The 19,640-nt window shown below is 53.0% G+C and overlaps 1 protein-coding gene across 7 annotated transcripts; it reads right to left on the bottom strand.

The window, feature by feature from the left end:
- Positions 1 to 546: 546 nt before the first annotated feature.
- On the bottom strand, positions 547 to 18,242 carry Osbpl7 (oxysterol binding protein-like 7). Of its 7 annotated transcripts, none has more exon segments than NM_001440152.1 (23): positions 547 to 1,495; positions 1,647 to 1,769; positions 1,885 to 2,011; positions 2,096 to 2,240; positions 2,369 to 2,513; positions 3,691 to 3,769; positions 3,894 to 3,957; positions 9,704 to 9,841; positions 10,018 to 10,265; positions 11,080 to 11,173; positions 11,608 to 11,745; positions 12,819 to 12,914; positions 13,094 to 13,188; positions 13,280 to 13,412; positions 13,496 to 13,588; positions 13,819 to 13,922; positions 14,563 to 14,680; positions 14,797 to 14,892; positions 15,219 to 15,332; positions 16,257 to 16,310; positions 16,466 to 16,591; positions 16,698 to 16,849; positions 18,089 to 18,242. In NM_001440152.1, coding segments are annotated over 22 exon segments (2,514 nt in total). In that variant the 5' UTR covers positions 16,773 to 16,849; positions 18,089 to 18,242; the 3' UTR covers positions 547 to 1,386.
- Between the last annotated feature and the right edge of the window lie 1,398 nt (positions 18,243 to 19,640).

Raw genomic sequence — 19,640 nt, 5'->3', positions numbered from 1 at the left:
GCCACAGTTCCAGGAAGTAAAAACATCGTGTGTGTGTGTGTGTGTGTGTGTGTGTGTGTGTGTGTGTGTGTGTGTGTGTTCCATGGTTTACATGGGTTCCAGGGATCAGACTCAGACCAGTATACTTGCATGAAAAACTCTATTTACCCCCCTGAGACATCCTTTGTCTTGTTTTGTTTTTGAGACAGGGTTTCTCTGTGTAACGGCCCTGGCTGTCTTGGAACTCACTCTATAGACCAGGCTGGCCTCGAACTCACAGACCTGCCTATCTCTGCTTCTCAAATGCTAGGATCAAAGGTGTGGGCCACCACATGTAGCTACCCTGAGCCGTCTTGCTGGCCCAAACGAGTTACCTTTTGTCAAGCGCTTCCCCCAGTCCTTGGTCAGTGCTGAGTACTGAACCCAGGATTGACTTCCTGCGTGCTAGACAGTCACTCTACTCCTTTGGAGATGGACCTTTTGGAGCGGCATGAGTCCATATACTGCAGTGGCTGTGAACTTTCCCCAGAGCTTGAGAACCTGTATTTTTCAATGAGCGGTCACAGGCCAAAGTCTAGGACAGTCTTTATTGGAGCTTGGAATGTCATAGCAATTCACCTGACTCAGGCAAACTGGGAAATTGAGCAGCAACTGTAACAGACACCAGCAACAGCGGAGGTGTCCTGGCTACATGAGGAAGCCTGCTCGCCGGCGAGCAGGACACACACACACTCCTACACAAACGTACGCTCACACTGGCTCACTCCCTCCTGGGTGGATCTGAGACCAGGCACCCCAGACTGCTCTCCACCTCTTGGGACTTTTGCTAAGCTGAGCCTGAGGGGACCACTGGTGGAGCAGGGATGGAGGAGCCGGAAGCCAAAGGTGCTTTGCAGTTTGGGAGAAGGGGATGCAGGACAAGGGATGGGTCAGGGCACAGGGAAGATGCTGAAGGGAGGACAGATGGGAAAGGAGGCATCTCCTGTCCTTCACTCACTCCAACACAGCCAACACAGGCAACACCCTGGGCACGGGAAGTCTGGGTAGCATCAAGGGGCCCTCTGTGTCCAAGGAAGGCACTGAAATGGGGGACGGATCTGGGGAAACTGGCATCCCTCCCAAACGCTCCCAGAGGAGGAGGGTGGCTGAGCGAGAAGGGTCTGACACGCCAGACTTGGGGTAACAAGACGGGGGGTGGGGGGAACACAGACTCCACTTCCATCCCAGCGGTGGAACGGGACTGTGCTGAGATACAACCCCTCTGGCCAGCAGAGGGGGAAAGGGCTGGAGCCTAGGCTGCCCCTTGGCACTCAAGGGCAGCGAGAGGGAGCCCGACCTCACCCACATGTCCATAGCAGGAGCTGGGGCAGGAGTGATGAGCTAGAGTCTCCTGCCCCGAGGCCAGGGTTACCAGAGCACAGCCCCATCCAGGTTCCCATAGCCTGGCTCAGCGCGTAGCCTCCAGTATGTATGGTTGGTCACCCACCACTCCTTGCCGCTGCTGTCTGTCTGTCGCCTGGGGAAAAAGCATCATTAGGTGTGGGTAGGGGACAGTCCAGTGCAGGTTAGGTCCCTGGTACTGCCTCCCACCGTCACCCTACTCAAAGAATAAGGGGCAATGAGGAGCCGGGCTGCGGAGGGATGCAGGGCAGGTAGGGCTGAAGCACCTGAAGAAGCGCGCCTGGTGGACTATGTTGTTTTCCTCCATTACTCTTCTCCGATCGCGCTGTAGCTGCTCTATCCTTCTCTTCTGGGCCTCAGCGGCCTGTATGTTCCCCTCCTCCAGGTATCTGACGATCCAGACCTCGGTCAGTGCACAGGCTAGTCTCGGGGGTCCCCAAACCCGAAGTCTCTTCCCCTTCCCCATTTTAAGGAGTTCCTTGAGGGACCCAGCCAGGCACTGACCTCTGGTCAGGCCGTAGCCGTGTGTCAGTGGAAGGCAGCGTCCTCTTCAGCTCTGCCGTCAGCTCATTCAACTCCAGGGCAAACTGCGTGAACCCGAAGTTTCGCTCATGGTCTGGGGGCATCGAGTCTGGGGGAGGCAAGGAGCTGGGACAGGTGAACTATGTTAGAGCCATCCTCATCCTTCCCAGCCCGCCCAGGACACCCCACTTACTGGGTTTCCAAATGCACTGCCCACCCGGTGGGGGGCCTCGGTACAGTCCCTCATGCCACTTCCCGAAGAGGCGGTGGAGGACGCGGCCACTCCTGCTAAGCACCGCACCTTGTACCTCATGGATGTTAGAACTCCAGTACTTGGCCTAGGGTGGAGAAGGCGGCCCGAGTGAGGAGCTCTCTCTACGTCCCAAAGATGTCCGGATTAGAGGCCTCTCTCACGGTGGAGGGGCGGGGTCAGGGTGGAGGGGCGGGGTCAGGGCAGCAAGCCTACCTTGCAAAAGGTGATTTTGCAGTGGCAAGAGCTATCTTGTGTATTTCGGATAAGCACTTCTCCGTAATGCTCGATCCAGCGCTGGCCACTCAGGATGTTGTGAATACAGGACGTTACCTTGTTCCACTCAAAGTGATCCCCAAACCTGAGAGAGACAGACACATAGGTAAACAGTCAGTCAGCCCTGGGAGGAAAAGGTGGGCTTTGAAGGAACTGTTCCCAGCTTGCGGTATCAAGTCACATGGGCCCGAAAGAAGGAGTCCCAGGGTCCTAGTGCCGGCCCTGTGAGGTATGACCCTGTTCATACAGCAGAGTCGTGAGTGAATGTGCCTGTATCCATTAGAAAGTCCCTGAGTGCCCCAGAATACGAGAATCCCAACCACTCTCTGGTTCTGGGTTTTCTTGAGTCAGAGTTCCCTGGGTAGCCCTGGCTGGCCTTGGGATTTGCTGTATAGCCCAGGCTGCCTTGAACCCACAGATAGCCACTTGCTTCAGCTGTCCAAATGCTGGGATTAAAGACAATGTGCTCCACCACACCAGGCCCATCTGTATGACCGACTTAGAGTAGGACTTTCTATTTCAAGACAGGGTTTCTCTGTGTAGCCTTGGCTGTCCTGGAATGCACTCTGTAACCAGGCTGGCCTTGAACTCCAAGATGTGCTTGCCTCTGTCTCCCAAGTGCTTGGACTAAAGGTGTGTGCCACCACAGCCGGCTGAAATGAGGATTTTTGGACTTGGTTTGTGATTCATTTGTCCCAAGATTCATTTAGATGTCTGTGTATGTGTAGTGTATCCCAAGATTTATTTAGATTTCTCTCTGTCTCTCTGTCTCTGTCTCTCTCTCTCTTTCTGTGTGTGTGTGTGTGTGTGTGTGTGTGTGTGTGGTGTGCCTCGCATGCATGCTGGTTTGAAGTCTCAAGTGCATTTCTTTTTTTTTTTTTTTTTTTTTTTTTTTTTTTTGTTCTTTTTTTCGGAGCTGGGGACCGAACCCAGGGCCTTTCGCTTCCTAGGCAAGCGCTCTACCACTGAGCTAAATCCCCAACCCCTCAAGTGCATTTCTTAATGTGAATCACGATCAAAAAGTTGTGAAAGACACTTAGTCAGATGACCTCATTAGGCCCCGCCCCCACCCTGTTCTTAGACATCGCACCTTTTTTTTTTTTTACAGTAACTGTTGCAAATGCAAGTGTAACATGTACAGAGGCTGCCTGCTATAAGCTCCTGAAGCTTAGGGCTAGACCAGACCCCTCTAATCTGCCACAGCACTGGCCCCATGGGCAGCCAGCAGGCGCACGGGCAGGCCCGGCCACTACAGTACTCACCTGGGCAGGCTGACATTGACTGTCCCCACGGGCACGATCTCCAGGGATTTGCCCCAGAACTTGTTCTTCCATTTCATGTCTGGAATTCAGTTGGGGGAGGGACAGGGAGCAGCAGAGATGAGGCCAGAGTGATCCAGAATGTTCCAGCCACCCCCACCCCGCTATCCCTGACCTTCATGGTCATCCAGCCCCACATCCCTCACCTTGCCAGAAGATGAAGTTCTCAGATTCTGCATGACACGCGGAGATCGGGGGATGATGGGAGACCTTAATGAGCAAAGACGTCCTTAACACTGTCCTTGAGGAGCTTGGGATCTTCTAATATGCCTCCCTCTTACCCCAGGTTCTCTGACGTGACTTAGTTACACAAGAATCAGTTAATTGTAAGTCTTTTTTCCCCATTACCTCCAGTGGCCATCCAAGTCCTTATTCTCTCCTTCCGGTGGGGGCCCTGTGTTCTCCCTGCTCATCTGCCTTGCTGGCTAACCTTGGCCAGTCCTTAGATAGAGCCCTTAACCAGCCTGCTTTGGGCAGACATTCCCTGTAGTGTACCAAACAGGGCCTCCAGTCTGTGCCCTGAAACCTGGCCCTCCCTGAGGACCTGCTTCCGTCTCCATTTGCCTCCTCCCCATCTGATCACGGTTGGCTCTACTCTACAGTCTGGAAACTTTTGGCCTTATCCTCACTTGGAAATGGCTTCACATCTGCAACCTTCAAAGTGGACATTTCTACAGTCTCACCTCCCTGTTTCCTGGCCTTTCCCAGACTCTGGCTGCAGCCAAGACTTTCTCCTTACCACCCTGCTTTCTCGTGGCCTGTAGGCGGCACCTTGGCTTCCCTTCCTTCTACCCAGCATTCCTACCCTTGCTCCCCCCACTCTCCAGAAATGCCAGGGCATGGCTTGGTGAGTAAACATGCATGTCACTGGGGACTCAGCGGTTAAAGAGCACTGACTGCTCTTCCAGAGGTCCTGAGTTCAAATCCCAGCAACCACATGGTGGCTCACAACCATCTGTAATGGGATCCAGTGCCCTCTTCTGGTGTGTGTGAAGACAGCGATAGTGTCCTCAGATAAAAAATAAATCTTTTTTTGGGGGGTTGGGGATTTAGCTCAGTGGTAGGCGCTTGCCTAGCAAGCGCAAGGCCCTGGGTTCGATCCCCAGCTCCGGAAAAAAAAAATCTTTTTTTTTTTTTTTTTTTTTTTGGAGCTGGGGACCGAACAAAAAATAAATCTTTTTTTTAAAAAGATTTATTTATTTATTATATTTAAGTACACTGTAGCTGTCTTCAGATACACCAGAAGAGGGCATCGGAACTCTTTACAGATGGTTGTGAGCCACCATGTGGTTGCTGGGAATTGAACTCATGACCTCTGGAAGAGCAGTCGGGTGCTCTTAACTGCTGAGCCATCTCTCCAGCCCAAAATAAATCTTAAAAACAAAAACAAAACAGCAACAACCAAAACCATGCTTGTCACCAACCCCGATAACTTGAGTTTGATCTCTAGAACCTACATGGTGGAAAGAGAGGACAGACTCCGCAAGCTGCTCTCTGACTTCCACACGTGTGCTGCATGTGGAACATATGCTCATAGACACATACATACATAAATAAATGCAGTAAGCAACTGAGGACCTTAGTTCAATTCCCACTTGGACAAATCCCGACTGCCTGTAACTCTAGTTCCAAGGGATTCGGCGACCTCTTCTGGCCTTTGTGGCTACCTGCACACACGTGGCATAGCCACATACATCATAAATAAAAATAATGCATCTTGGAGACCAGAGAGTCGTCTCAAGAGTTAAGAACACTGGCTGCCCTTTTGGAGAACTTCGTTTTGGTTCCCAGCACCCACATGGAGGCCCACGACAGCCTGGGACTCCAAGTTCCAGGAGCTCCCTCTGGCCTCCATGAACGTGGCACATGGGCGTACATGTAGGCAAAACACTGATACAGACATAATTAAAATACAGAAACAAGCTTGGCTGGACAGCCACTCTTTGTATCCATCCCTGGCCGAGACCTTATCTGGACACACACAATCTACAGGGGAAAGATCCAGCTTCATATAGCTCTACATCTAGGCCCTGGGCGCTCAGCCATCTTCTAAGGCCCTAAGCCTGAGCCACCCCTAAGGCCCTCTGCTCCTGCAGTGAGAGGGAGAACAGAGAACAGGAACAGTTAACTCCTTCCACTCTGGCCTCACTCCTGCTCCTGCTCCCCTCCTCAGCTCCCCTCCCCTGCACCACAGCTCTTCCTCCACTGCTCTTCACCCCTGCTCCTGCTCCCCTCCTCAGCTCCCCACCCCCATGCCGCAGCTCTCCTCAGCTCTCCCACACCTTCTCCCTTCAGTCCTTCTCTCTGCGTGGCCTCTTCTCTCTGAACGAAAGGATTTCCTGTTTCTCCCATCCTAAGCCGCAAGCCTCCCCTTTCTTTTCCCACACAAGCACGCATAGCCCTTTTATTCATAATCTCCCCAAACAGGAAACAATTCAAATGTCAATCAAAAAGAAAACAAGCAAATTGCGGTGTGTCCGCACAAAGGCGTATTCAGTAATGAAGGAACAAAACTACGGGCACACTCGGCCTTATGAACAAGGCTTTATACTGCGTGATGGGAACCATCAGCAAGAGTGCAGGGGCTATGACTGCATCCTCAGCCTTCCCTCTCTAGAGATGGACGTCCTGCTGGCATCTGTGGTCACCATTCCTGCTAGCACACTTAGTAGCAAAGGTCCTCCCCGGGGGTCAGAATGGGAGGCTGCCTCCCGATGTACGCTCTATTCTGCTTTGTAAAATTTTCTTTCTCTTCCCTGGCACACACCTTTCATCTCTGTTCTCAGGAAGTGGAGGCAGGTTCAAGGCCAGCCAGGGTTACGTCGCCGTAAGACTTTGCCTCAAAAAACAAAGCAAAACGCCACCGACAAAAACTGGACCAATTCGTCTCTCTGCCTTGTGGTAACCTTTCTTGAAAACAGTTGCATTTTTTCCTAGTTTTGAATTACATTTTTTTTCTTAAAAAAGTTATGTGAATGAGTGAGTGCCCACGCGGATGCATATGTGTTATATGTCTGCAAAGACCAGAAGAGGGCATCGGACCTCCTGGAACTGGAATTACGGTCAGTTGTGAGCCACATTGTGGTGCTGGGCACTGAACCTGGGTCCTCTAGGTATTCTCCATCCCTGAGCCATCTCTCTAAACCCTAGTGTGTGTGTGTGTGTGTGTGTGTGTGTGTGTGTGTGTGTGTGTGTGTGTGTGTGTAAATATGCACCCATACACATAAATACACTTATGTTTAGGGAATGGAAAGGTGGATCAGCAGTTAAGAGAATATACTGGGAACCTCCTCAAAACATCCTACAGCTACTGCTCCAAAGAAATCTAACGCCCTCTTCTGCCCTCCTTGGGGACTGCATTCATATGATGCCTGTCTCTGTCTCTCTCTCTCTCTGTCCCTCTCTCTCATATATTATTTATTCAAGAGTCCATACCAGGGGTTGGGGATTTAGCTCAGTGGTAGAGCGCTTGCCTAGCAAGCGCAAGGCCCTGGGTTCGGTCCCCAGCTCCAAGAAAAAAGAAAAAGAGTCCATACCAACCCTTTGGGAGCGGTTAGAATCTATTTTATAGTGTGTTGGTCACTGACCTGATAAGTCATAATCGTTCAGAAAGCATGAGTTTTATCAGGTAAGGGCAGCTACTGGGCAGGCACTGGAAATCCGGACTGCATTCATATGATGCCTCTCTCTGTGTCTCTCTGTCTCTGTCTCTCTCTCTCACTCTCCCTCTGTCTCCGTCTCTCTCTTTGTCTCTGTCTCTCTCCCTCTGTCTCTCTCTGATTCTGTTTCTGTCTCTCTTTGTGTCTGTCTCTCTCTCACACCACACACACACACACACACACACACACACACACACACACACACACATACACGCAGCTTCTCAGTGTAAACAAATGAATCCAAGTTCAATTTCCAGCACCCACATGGCAGCTTACAAATATCTATTACTCCAGTTCCAGGGGATCTGATGCACTCTTTTGTCCTCTGCAGAACCAGGTAGGCAAGTACTGTACAGTAGGGGAGGACCTACTGTACAGGTAGGCAAAACACACACATAAAGTTTAATATATCTACATACGTACCTATAAATGCCTGTTCGTCTTACCTGTGTCTGTACACAGGAGCATGTGTGGAGGTCAGAGGACAATTTGTCGGAGCTCGTTTGTTCTTTCTACCATGTAGGTCATGGAGATTGGACTCAGGTCGTCAGACTTAGCGGCAAGCACCCTTACGTGCTGAGCTATCACACTGGTTCTTTTTCTAGATTTTATTCTTATTTTGTAACTTTCACTCTTCTTGGGGAAAGGGGAAGTGGGGGAGGGACTAGGAGAGGAGGAAGGGAAACTGCAGTTGGGATGTAATGTATGAGAGAAGAATAAAGTTTAAAACAAAACAGGGCACTGGAGAGATGGCTCAGTGGTTAAGAGCACTAACTGTTCCTCCAGAGGTCCTGAGTTCAATTCCCAGCAACCACATGGTGGCTCACAACCATCTGTAATGGGATCTGATGCCCTTTTCTGGTGTATCTGAGGACAGCTACTGTTGTGCTCCTATACATAAAATAAATAAATCTAAAAAAGATAAAATCTTTCCCTCTTGTCAGGGTTGTCCAACCTTTTTTGAGGGGGAGGGTTGAGGCAGGGTCTCTCTCACTTTATATAGTCCTGACTCTCCTAGAACTCGCTGTGTGGACCACTGGCCTCAAACTCACAGAGACCTTTACCTCCCTAGGAATGGCATTAAAGGCACATGCCACCACACCTAGCCTTGTCCGACATTTGACACAGCAATATGATGTTATCTACAAAAGTGTTGGGCTGACGTCACACTTGTCCATGGATGCACTCGGCCAGTGTGGGCTGCAAGCTGAGTACACCTGCTACACTCTATAACTCCATTTCTGCCCTGTCCTTTCTGCCCCTGGTCCCACGGACCACTGACCCTCCAGGTGACACCTGATTTGTCACCTCATGCCAGCCCCAGGTCTGCAGGCCTCAAAGTCAACAGGACATTCCTCTGAGGAAGTGCCACCCAGTGGGCAACATGGTTCGGCTCCTTTCTTACCTTTCACCACTCTCTTGCTAGGTGGCACCTGCACCCATGCACAAAGTCTCTTCAACTAGAAAGACAGGACCGTCCAGCTTTCTCCCTCAGCTCACCAACCTCACTTCCCGGTACTGTAAGAGGCCCCTCCACACTTGTTCCAATCTGCTGCCCACACAAGGTTGGCAGCTCCTTGGAGCTGGGCCCTTCACTGCGCCATGGGTGGGTACCCTGGTACAGGGTCGGCCACTTCCCAGGTCTCTCTCCATCTACCTGGCTGCTGAGTTCTGTCAGTGGTGATGCAAATAAGAGCTCCTGAATCCAGCGTGCCACGGGCTAAGTGCAGGATGTCCTTGGCTCTCAGGCAGATGACTTTAATGGCCCGATAATGGCCTCTGCCAACTGTTGCACACCACTGCCCGAGTGTTCTTTAGAGATTGCCACTGCAAACGTGCCCGAGTCCCCCACGCCTCCCACAGCCTTCAGATTTAGAAGCAAATAAAATCCCAGAATCCACCTCACCTTCACCTACAAAGCACAGGGTTTAGCCTGCCCTCAGCCCTGTCTCTAGCTTTGCTGAAGTTGATCCACCCTGTTCTACACACATGTGAAACAAACCATTCTTCCAGCTCCTTACCCAGGCTTTCTCCAATCCACCCTTCGAGACCTAGCTAGCAGTGCCACTCCCCACAGCACACCGTGGGATGTGCCTTTGGATACCCCATAAGTTCTGCTTCCCTCTGCCTCCCATAAGAAGAGCAGAGCCCTTCCCCATTAGCACGTCCCTGGCCCGGGGCCACTGCTTCCTGCTCTTCTCTGTGCACTAGCTCCGCTGGCCCACTTTCTGGTCCCCACAGCCCAGGCCCTCCCTGGCCCAACCCTGGAAATAGTCCTCCCACCTCGGGGCCCACACCTGCTCGCTGATAAAACGGAAACCCCGGTCAGGCCGCTCACACTCGTAGGTCTCTCCCAGGACCGGGTTGAAGGGCTTGCATCCCGCCCGGTGGTACGTGGAGGAGTAGGCAGAGACAGCAAAGGCTGCGATGTATACCTGTGGGCAGGCCAAGCGGAGTGCCGTAGGTAAAGAAGCCCCGGAATGGGGACAGTAGCCCGCCGCAAGCAAAGTCCGGGACTTGGATGTAGTGCTCCAACATCTGGGACCCACCCGGCAGGGGCCTGGGATGACAGACAGAACCCGAGGAGAAACAGGTGGCCCTGAGTGGGTACCATGCGCTCGCAGGGGTCAGCCATGCGGCTGGCCTGGTCCAGGAGGCTGCTGTACTCCAGCTCCTCGCAGAGCCTCTGCAGCGTGTTGAGCGGCTCGTTGAGCTGCACGGGCATCGACACCTTGGACAGGTCTTTGCCGATATTGTTGCGGAGGATATTCCACAGGCTCACGTCTGTCCCGGGCCCACTGGCAGCTGGCAAGCAGCGGCGTCGAGGGGGCCCTACGGCAATCCCTGGAACACAGGCCCCTGGGCCAATGCAAACGCTTTAGTCTCCCTCTGGACACTGGCATTCCAGACATGCCAAGACCACGGCACAATTGCCTCCTAACCACCTGAGGCATTCCAGCGGTGCCCGCTATGGTAGGCGACCGGCATCTGACTGTTTGTGATAGCCTGGGGATGTGCGTGGGCAGCAGGGCTAAAAACCACCCAGACAGGATGGGTCCACTGCTGTACACAGTGCACAGAAGCTGGACCGATGAACAAAACAGACGCCAGGGTCCAGATTCTCCTCTGTCCTCCCGCTATTCTGGAGGGACAGGGTCCCCTTGAGTTCCAACTGCCTGTGGAGCTGAGAATAACCTTGATCTCACTCTTCTGCCGGCACCTCCTGAGTGCTTGCTGGAATTATAGGCGTCTGCCGCCATTCTCAGTTCATGCTGCACTGGCGTCTGAACCCAGGGCTTTGTACGTAGGAGGCAACAGTCTACAAACCATGCTATACTCCCTGTCTCTGGCCATTTTGAGTAAAATGCCAAGCCCAAAGCTACTCTGCTAATGTGCTCAAGTGGAACCACGTGTCCCCCTGCCATACCCTATTACAGCCAATGGGATGAGGGCCAGCACCGTTCCCAAGTCTGGTGCACCCAACCCCAGGAAGTGATGCCCCCATATATATCTCAACTCGTGGTTCCAAGGTTAATTCTAGAATCAGTACCCAAAGCCAATCTCCCACCAGACACAAAGGACTGCCCCCTCATGACCTAGGCCACCAGCAAACAGCTGCTCTACACATAAACCCAGGTTCCCCCTCGTCTCGCGGCCCTCATCTAGTTGGTACCTTTTGGATAGCGGTCAGCTCCCCTGATGTCCAGGACCTCTTCAGACAGGCTGGTGGTGATCTCACTAGCACATGACTCTTCCTCCTCAGAACCCTGGGTGGGAAAAATTGGTAGGTAGGGGTAAAGAGACGGGCAATGCCCAGGACTTGGTAAGAATGTGATGAGTTAGCCCTTTGCTGGAAACCCTAAGATATTGTCCTGTCACGGCTGGTACCAACTTGTAGAAAAGAGCTGAGAACTTGGTAAGCTAGAGAGGAAAGAGGAGTTGATGGTACTGAGATGCTGAGTCTGGGTCAAAGGAGAATGAAAGCTGTAATGGGCTCATGGGAAGGATAACTTCTGAGAGCCGACAGGTAAGGCATGGCCAACAAGGAGAAGAGGTTTCTGGATCCGCACAAATCTTAAGAGCTGGGTGTGCTCTCAGAAATGGCTGCTGAGGTGGTGAAAAAGAGCACAGGGATCTCCGGGCCCCACACCCATCCTGCCCAAGTCCCTTCTCTCCTGCTGCCAGCTCCCTCCTCCCTCACCTCATTCTCGGAAGAACTGGCAGAGAGGAGCACCTCACAGGCATCAAAGAACTCGGTGTGGGAGTCAGCGAGGGACAGCACGCTGCTCTGGGACAGCTGGGGGGTCAGCTCCCGGCCTTTCCTGTACAGAGCTTCTTGCTGTGGGAACCAGATGGAGGCGAGACCTCAGAGGCCACTGGAGTGACAGTTCCTAGAGAGGGAACTGTCCACCCCCCACCAGACTCAACCCCTGCTAAGCGGAAATAGCAGAGGGAGGAGAGAGCTTAAGGGAGAGGGATAAACTTGGACTTGGAAGAAGTGCTGGACACAACAGAGCCTGGCTCCACCCTTCTCCCTTGCTGGCCCACTCAGTCTGGACCCATACCCCATGGACGGGTGCAGCTGTGTCTCCATCTTGCAGATTAGAAGACTGAGGCTCAGAATACAAAGCTGGCATGCAATGACCACATTCGGACTCTAATCCAGCCTGACTACTACTGAGGGACCATGAGTCCACTGATTAGATTCTTTAGGTTTTAGTTTTGTCATGCAGATATGTCCAACCTGTGGCCCAAGAGCCATACACAATTGAAGGCAGACTAATGCAAAATCATAAACGTATTTAAAGCACTGTAAAAATTGTTTGTAACTTTTTGTTGTTATTAACTTGTTTATACACTTTTGTTTGCTTGCTTATTCAAGACAGGGAGGGTCTCTCTGTGTAGCCCTGACTGTCCTAGAACTCACTCTGTAGACCAGGCTGGCCTTGAATTCATAGTGCTCCACCTGCCTCTGCCTCCCAAGTGCTGTGACTACAGGGGTGGATTATGCTGCTCTTGGGTGTGAATTGGGATGTGAAAAGGCTGGGCAGGCCTGCTAAAGGGTAAGAACCAGCTCTGAAGTAAAAACAGAAGTCTCAGAAGCCAGACGTGCGGCTCAGACATAGACCTCTTGCCTAGCATGGGCAAGGCCCTGGGCTCACGCCTCAGTACTACAACCAAACCAAACCAAACCAAACCAAAATATGATGCACAAGCCATCTCCAAGATCAGTCAAGAGAACTGTGGTGTTATGTGAGAGAAAGGGAACCTGGATTCCCTCCAACCCCTCCCCGTATTTCTAGACTAAAAAAAAAAAAAGTAATAATAATAAAAATAAATAAAATAAAATCAACCCTGGCCCCTGTTAGGAAAAGCACAGGGAGGACTCCATTGTCTACCCTCGAGCCTCACCTCCTCCGGGTTCAGGGAACTGAAGGAGTCTGCTGTGGTGTCTGAGGATATGGAGAGTGAGTGGAGACGTCTCTGACCATCTGGAGCCTCAGAAACCTGAGGCAGAGGGTGAGGGACTGGGTGTGGGAAGGGGAAATCCTCCCCATCTACCACCCGCACCAACTCAGGGGCAGCCCCTGTCAACCCCCAGCCCTGGCACAGATTTTGCCAATGGGACCTGCAGTCCTCAGTCTTGGGCCCTCCCTCTGATCAGCTATCATGTCCCCGAGGCTCACCGCCATCCTTGACAACTCTGAGCCCTGGTGCAGGTCTCTCAGTCGGTCCCGTTCTGTGGTGAGGGCAACCAGGACACTGCTGAGGGAGTTGTGCACTGTCGGGGACAGACCACACAGTCAGACTCCGTTTCCTCTCCCGACGGACCTCTCGACCCCGCTCCTAGCCCCTACCTAGCCCGTACTCACCCTTCTGGGCCAGAGCCCAGAAACTGCGCTGTAAATGGGCATAGTCCGGAGGTGGCAGGCCACGTGGGCCAGAAGTGTCCCGAGATTCCAGGTAACGAGACAGGTTGGGAACAGAGCCATGCAGACGGCCAACCTGACAGTGAACACGAAGGGTGAAGGGGCGCCTCCTTCAGAGCATTGTGTCCCTGCAACTTGGGGCTCAGCACCCCATCTCACCCGTCCAATGGTGTCATCCTTGGCAAAGCCCTGTGTGCACCACATGCGGCTGGTCCGTTTCCCCTTCTTGGGTCTCTCGGTCGTCACTGAGGCCTGGCACGTTGAAGAGTAATTTCAGTCACAGAGTTGGGAGAGACCATGGAGGAGCGCACAGATTGCCCGGGCGGGCATAAGGGTGCAGCATGCTGGCAGTAATCCAGGCAAATGGAGCAGAGAAACCGTCCGGAGACTGCTGGGCAGGTATGAAGTAGGCAGGCCTGACCCCATGAAGTGATGGGATTAAGGGGCCCTGAGCATTCCCTGCCCATTCCTCTGGCCCTTACCTGGTGTGTGGGGATCACAGGGGCGGAGGGGATTCTGTGTAGGGACTCCAGGCTCTGAAGGAGTCTGTGTAGTTCCTGCAGCTTACCCTGGCATTCTGACAGCGCTGGGGGAGAAGGAAGAAGAGGGCACTGCTCTCGTAGAGGTACTAGGGTTCCCTGTGTGTCCCCACCCCACCCCTGACCAACGACCTCCCTCAGGTTCTTTCCACCCAAAAAGGTCACTGGCGCCAGGGAGAGTTTGACACTTTTCTGTGTGTCTGTTTCAGGAGTGCAAGCACTTCCAGTTCTCTGGTGTAGCTGCTTCTGATTTTCTGGGAGGCCAATGGTCTATCCTCACCCTGTCTGCAGACCACCTCTCACCTCTTTTGCCTGTGCACGGGCTCCGTTCCCTTACTATACCTCCTTATTTATACACACTACCCTCTCTGGGTCACTCTCTTGGTTTCTTAATGCAGGAATACATTTCTAGGGCACAGCCTTCCCCTGTTGCTATTCAGAAATTTTACTGCGTTGCATCAAGCAGAAGTCCCAGTGCCTGCTGTGTGCCCAGGGCACGAGCCCACTATCTTTCCTAAGTTGGAGCTCCTCAGGGCCAAGAAGATTTGACAGAGAGGACTTGATCATTTTGGAGGCAGAGGGGGGTTCCCTCTGAGGAAGTGGTGCACATTCTCCCTTCTTGTTGATACTTCCCAGATCTGAGAACATGGGCCCTACCCACAGAGGCCCTGGGCCAGGCACCCTCACCATGAGAACATCGGTCTAGCCCATCACTGTCCCTCAGCCAGGATGACACTTTCTCTCGAGGTCCAACCCCAGGTAAGGCTGAGGCACTGCCTGCTGTTAGCGTCTGGGTGCCAGGAGCCTATGGGGAGTAAGTCAAGGGTCAGGAAAGATGGTGTCCAACCCTCTAGATCTCAGTTCCCAACAACCTCCACCAGATCGTCCTATAACCTGCTCTCACTCCAGGCCCCATCTTACCTTCCGGTGAGTGGCATTGGGCAGGTCCGAGCGCTGGGCCAAACGGTGGGCTCGAAGCTGAGACACCCAGCTTTGGAACAGGTCCTGAGATTTGATCTGAAGAAGTGTTGGAGAGAGGTGAGAAGGGAGGGGTTGCTCCCCAGGAGCAAAATATCAGGTCTCCAGGCATGCAGGGAATTTCCCTAGAGCACCCAGTCTGCACAAAACCCTATCACAGTCGGAGGATGACATTCCAAGCATCAGAGTTCTTAGTCCTAAATCTGTGAACAGCCAGCCACCAGAGTGGGCTGGCTCCTGGCTGTTTCGCACAATAGAAACTTTCTTCTCCTCAAACTCTAAGAAGAGCCCTCGGCAACTATGCTTCTGCCTTGACCACCTCTGCCAGGCTGGTACCCACAACACTCTGTCCTCAGGAATGTCACCTTTAGGTGGTAAATGTTGTCTTCTGTGTCGAGGTCAATGCGCTGGGCCTTTTTGTTGATGGACATGACGGATAGCCGGACATCGATGGAGCCATGAACCTTCCCCTTGGTGATCTGGAGTGGAGGATTGGTGGGGACAGGGGAATGGCTTGAGGATCTCTGGAGCACAGTGTCATCATCTCCTGGAGGCCACTCCAGATTCAAGGGTCAAGCACCTCGAGCCGTATACAGAGGGGCTTTTTCGTCACCTCATGGGTACAGAACATTATGCTATGTCCAGCTTCACCCAGGTCTGAGAGGTCATAAAAATACTAACACCCCTGGGAGTCTATGTGGAGGAGGAAGGACCACGCCCTGGAAGGAGCCTGAGAGTCCAGCCTTGCTTCTTGTTCCCAGCACAAGAGGAGGACAAGGTCTAAGGTGACAAAGCCCCCATTTCTTGGGCACTCAATTTGCATCATTTGATAGCTCTACAGGTGGCCGAGTGTGCCCCACACCCCGTGTCAGCAGGAAGGAGGCTGAGTCCCAGGGAAGCAGTTGTCTCATGGTGTTTTGGGTTCTAGGGGGCCACAGAGGAAACCAAAATGCAAACCTGCTCATTTCTAATAGCAAAAGGTACAGCTTCTACACATAACTTATATATATGGTCTCCGTGTGTCCTTTAAGCACTTCTAGACGACTTCTAATCCCTAATGGCAAGCAATGGGCATGCTATGGGCTCACGGTTCTAGTGTTTAAGGGAATCATAACAAGGAGAAAACCTATGTGTTTAGTACAGACGGATTTTGAAAGTTTGCATGGGTGGTGTGTGTGTGTGTGTGTGTGTGTGTGTGTGTGTGTGTGTGTGTGTAAATTGTTGAATCTGCAGATGTGGAGCCTAAGGATGCAGAAAGCCAACTGTATCTGGACAGAGGTTGCTGAGAGGTGGAACTGAGTGAGATCCATACCCTGCTCTGGCTAACTCAAGACACCCCCCAACCTGCTCAGAGCATCCTGGGTCAGGCTCCCCCCACATCCCAAGCCCGGAACCTGACTCACATCTTGTCGAGTCGTGGCGTAGTGAAGGACCCCATCCTCGAGCACAAAGTACCTCTGTCCCAGAGGGGCAGGACCAGGCAGGCAGCCAGGAACACAGCGGGTGGAGAGAAAGCAAACACACACCGTTTTTCTTCTCCTTTCCACACAGGAACACCAGGGCTGTCCAGCAGCCTCCCTCTTGTAGCTCCTCCCTTGCCCTGCCACCCTACCTTGTGCCAGCCCTTAAGAGGCCACTTCCTCTTCTTGAGCAGGTGTCCTTCCTGTCTCTCAGGCATGATGTCTTCTGCTCCCAGCCTGCCCCGAGGCTCCTCCACCACCTCCCACAGCTCGGAGGCCTGAGGTCCAGGGTAGAGGGAGAGCAGCAGTTGGTGAGCTCACTACCGCAGTCCACGACCCAGGGACCCGAGCTCCGTCCACCCTCTGCCACTCTTCTACTCAGACCTGCTGGGTACTGCTGGGCTTTGAAGACTGAGTACTCTCAGCCAGGGAGGGAGTGTCTCTTTCCTGGAAGTCCATGAGGAAGAAGTTATTCCCTGGTGAGGACAGCAGAGCAGGGTGGGATGGGGAGAATGTCACCTTGTCCTGGGGGGACCCTTGAAGCAAGAGAGACCCATGAGTACCACCATACTGTCATGTGTCCCACCTCTGGTCCCTCCCGCACCGAGATACACATCCTCCACTCACATGCAGTCCTCACACCCCCAGGATGCCCTGACCGCCCCTGGGCCTGAGCAGCAACACCCAACCCGACCCCCACTGTGGCCGCTGCACCCAGTGGTTGGCTCTGCCTTGGATAACACCCAGGAATCCAGGAAACACTCTGTGTGTGTGAGGCTGGGGAGCAAAGTAAGAAAGGGGTCCAAGAAAAGAGACTAGGTGGGCAAGCTCAGTTGCTTCCTCCTCCAGAATCTCTTTGCCATCCCTCTGCCACAACTGCTCTGCAAACCAGCCTCAAACTTCTACTAATTGGCCCCTACAGCTGCCAGTTCTCAGGCTTCCATTTTCTGCATGGGGAAACCGAGGCCCGAGACAGTCCTAATTTCCCACGCCCCCTCTCACCATACGTGTCCAAGGATACCCACCTTGGACTCTCTTCCCTGCAAAGCCTCACCAGCCCCTTGCTACCATGTTAGTCCTCTGTGCTCCTGAGAAGCACCTCCCACTCAGAAGGAGCAGGACACTGGCCGGCTGAGACACTGTGGGTGGGAGAAGAGGTGGCCAAGAACATGTCGAGGTCCACCCAGGTCCCGCGGCAGTGCCCACAGGCGCCCTTGGCACCAGCTCTGGCCATCCTGGCTCCGCCAGGAGATCAATAATGCATGAGGGTGTGTGTGTGTGTGTGTGTGTGTGTGTGTGTGTGTGTGTGTGTGTGTGTGTGTGTGAAGGGGGAAGGGACAGGAGGGGTGATGTTGCCCTGTCTGGGGAAGCAGCTCAGTGCAGCTAGCAAGCACCTGAGGAGTTGAGGCCCAGAAGGGGCAGGGAAGTGACAGTGTAAGTGTGGCCAGGAGGTCACAGCATAAGGGCCCAGGCTACGAGAGGCTGGCCCAAGGGGAAACTCCTGCATTCAGCCATTTAAAGTTTCAAAACTCTTCCGGTGCTGGGGTATTTCTATGCCCTTTTCCTAGCCGCTAGAACCCTGGCCATTTGCGGCTGGCCCCCAGCAGAGGTGGGAGGTGTCTACCAGTAGGAAGGAGAGGTCGAGTGAGTCGGGTGAGTGCCATCCCCAAACCACCTCCATTCTTAGCGCCTTCACCAGAGGAGTGGACCAACCAGCTCCAGAAGAGAGGAAACCTTCCCAGAAATGTCAGGTAGTGTCAGCAAGGCCCCCTTACCCCAGGCTCCATGAACGCCAGTGCTTCTTGGTCCGTATGCTGATGTGCCTCTGAGACAGTCTCCGAGTCACCAGCTACCTCTTCACAGAGCTGAGCAGCAGCAGCAGCAGCAGCAGCAGCAGCAGCAGCCGCTGCAGAACCAGGAAGGAAGGAGACGTTGGAGCCTCCCCTCCAGCCGGATCTCCCCACCTGCCCCTCCCCCGTTGCCTCCTCCCGCCAAGCTCCGGGCTGCCGCTCAGCTCTGCCCCCCTGCTCTCGGGAGGACTAAGGACGGAGTGGTACCAAGTGACTTGGAAATGAGGGGCATAGTCCCCACTGGGCAGGCATAGTTCCACATGCTTGAGAGTACTGGATAAATGCTGGCTTCAAGCCACTGGAGGTAAAGGATTTATTCAAGCTAACGTGGCCTTGACCCCAGTGAACACTCAAGGCCATTTCCTTATTCACCCTGCCTCTCGATTTACACCTGAAATAGATGGCACATTTCGGACCAGCAAGGATATCAGGTTGACTGGGGACAGAGACACCCTCCCACCCCACCCCCACACACTCTGGGACATGACAATCTGTGCCAGGAGCACAGTCAGCAGACAAGAGGGACAGCAGAAGCCCCACAGAGGCTCTTCATTGAGAGCAATGCCCTACCGGGTCAGCCCATGGCAATTAGGAAGTGTGGGTGCAGCAAATCTCTGAGGTGGGAACAGCTAGCAGTCACAGGTTGGCAGTTATAAAAGAAAGCCAATTTGGGTGTTCCTCCCCTGACTCTCAAACACTTTTATCCCACTATGTTCAGTTGCTGAAGTAATTAAGAATTGTCTCTTGACACAGACCTACAATTCATCCAAATGGATGAGCATAGTAACAGGTTTGGTGCCCTAGAAATGGTAGCACTGGTAAGATCTGGGTATGACAGGAAGCTGGTATGTGGCCTTAGAGATGGTGTGGGCCAATGGTCTGCTCCCCCTTTCCAGTCTTACCACACAGATAGCTGCTGTCTGGGCTCCCTTCAAAACCTCAGCTTGGATCTGCCTCCCAGGAGGGAGGGGTGCCCTGGGCAGCACCAGGCAGGCCTCTGGAGGCAGAGCCATGAAGTGGCACCAGGAGGAGCTACTCTGACATCCAGAGCCTTAAGGGCCTTTTAAATGATTGAGTATCCCTGGGCATCTGCAGAGGTGGGGATTGTGGGAAGTTGGTCCTGGCTCAGGCCAGAGGATGGCTGCTGCAGATCTTCAACTGTCCAGGATTAAAGACGCTGGGGCACTGCTCCAAGTCTGGGAAGGAATACTAAGAAGTGCTCCACATTCAACCCTGATCCATTCAGGATCAAGGACAATGGCAGGCCACAGGTTAGAAGACTCAGGAGGGCCTCTTGCCACAGCCCCCAGAGCCCATGTTAAATAAAAATTCTAGTTCCCCCAGTCTTCATAAGGAAAAGCATGTTAGGTGTTGTATCTGTAAGGACAGGTAACTAGGGAAAATGGTTTTAAGAAAGGAAAGTGAGGATTTAGAGAGGACTTTAAATAACCCAGACAATAACTTTGTAAGATCAAGA

This window comes from Rattus norvegicus, chromosome 10 (assembly GCF_021556685.1).
Source record: "Rattus norvegicus strain SHRSP/BbbUtx chromosome 10, alternate assembly SHRSP_T2T, whole genome shotgun sequence".
In the NCBI taxonomy this organism is placed as follows: domain Eukaryota; kingdom Metazoa; phylum Chordata; class Mammalia; order Rodentia; family Muridae; genus Rattus; species Rattus norvegicus.
The sequence above is the reverse complement of the archived record's forward strand: the minus strand, read 5'-3'. Positions and strand labels throughout refer to the sequence as shown.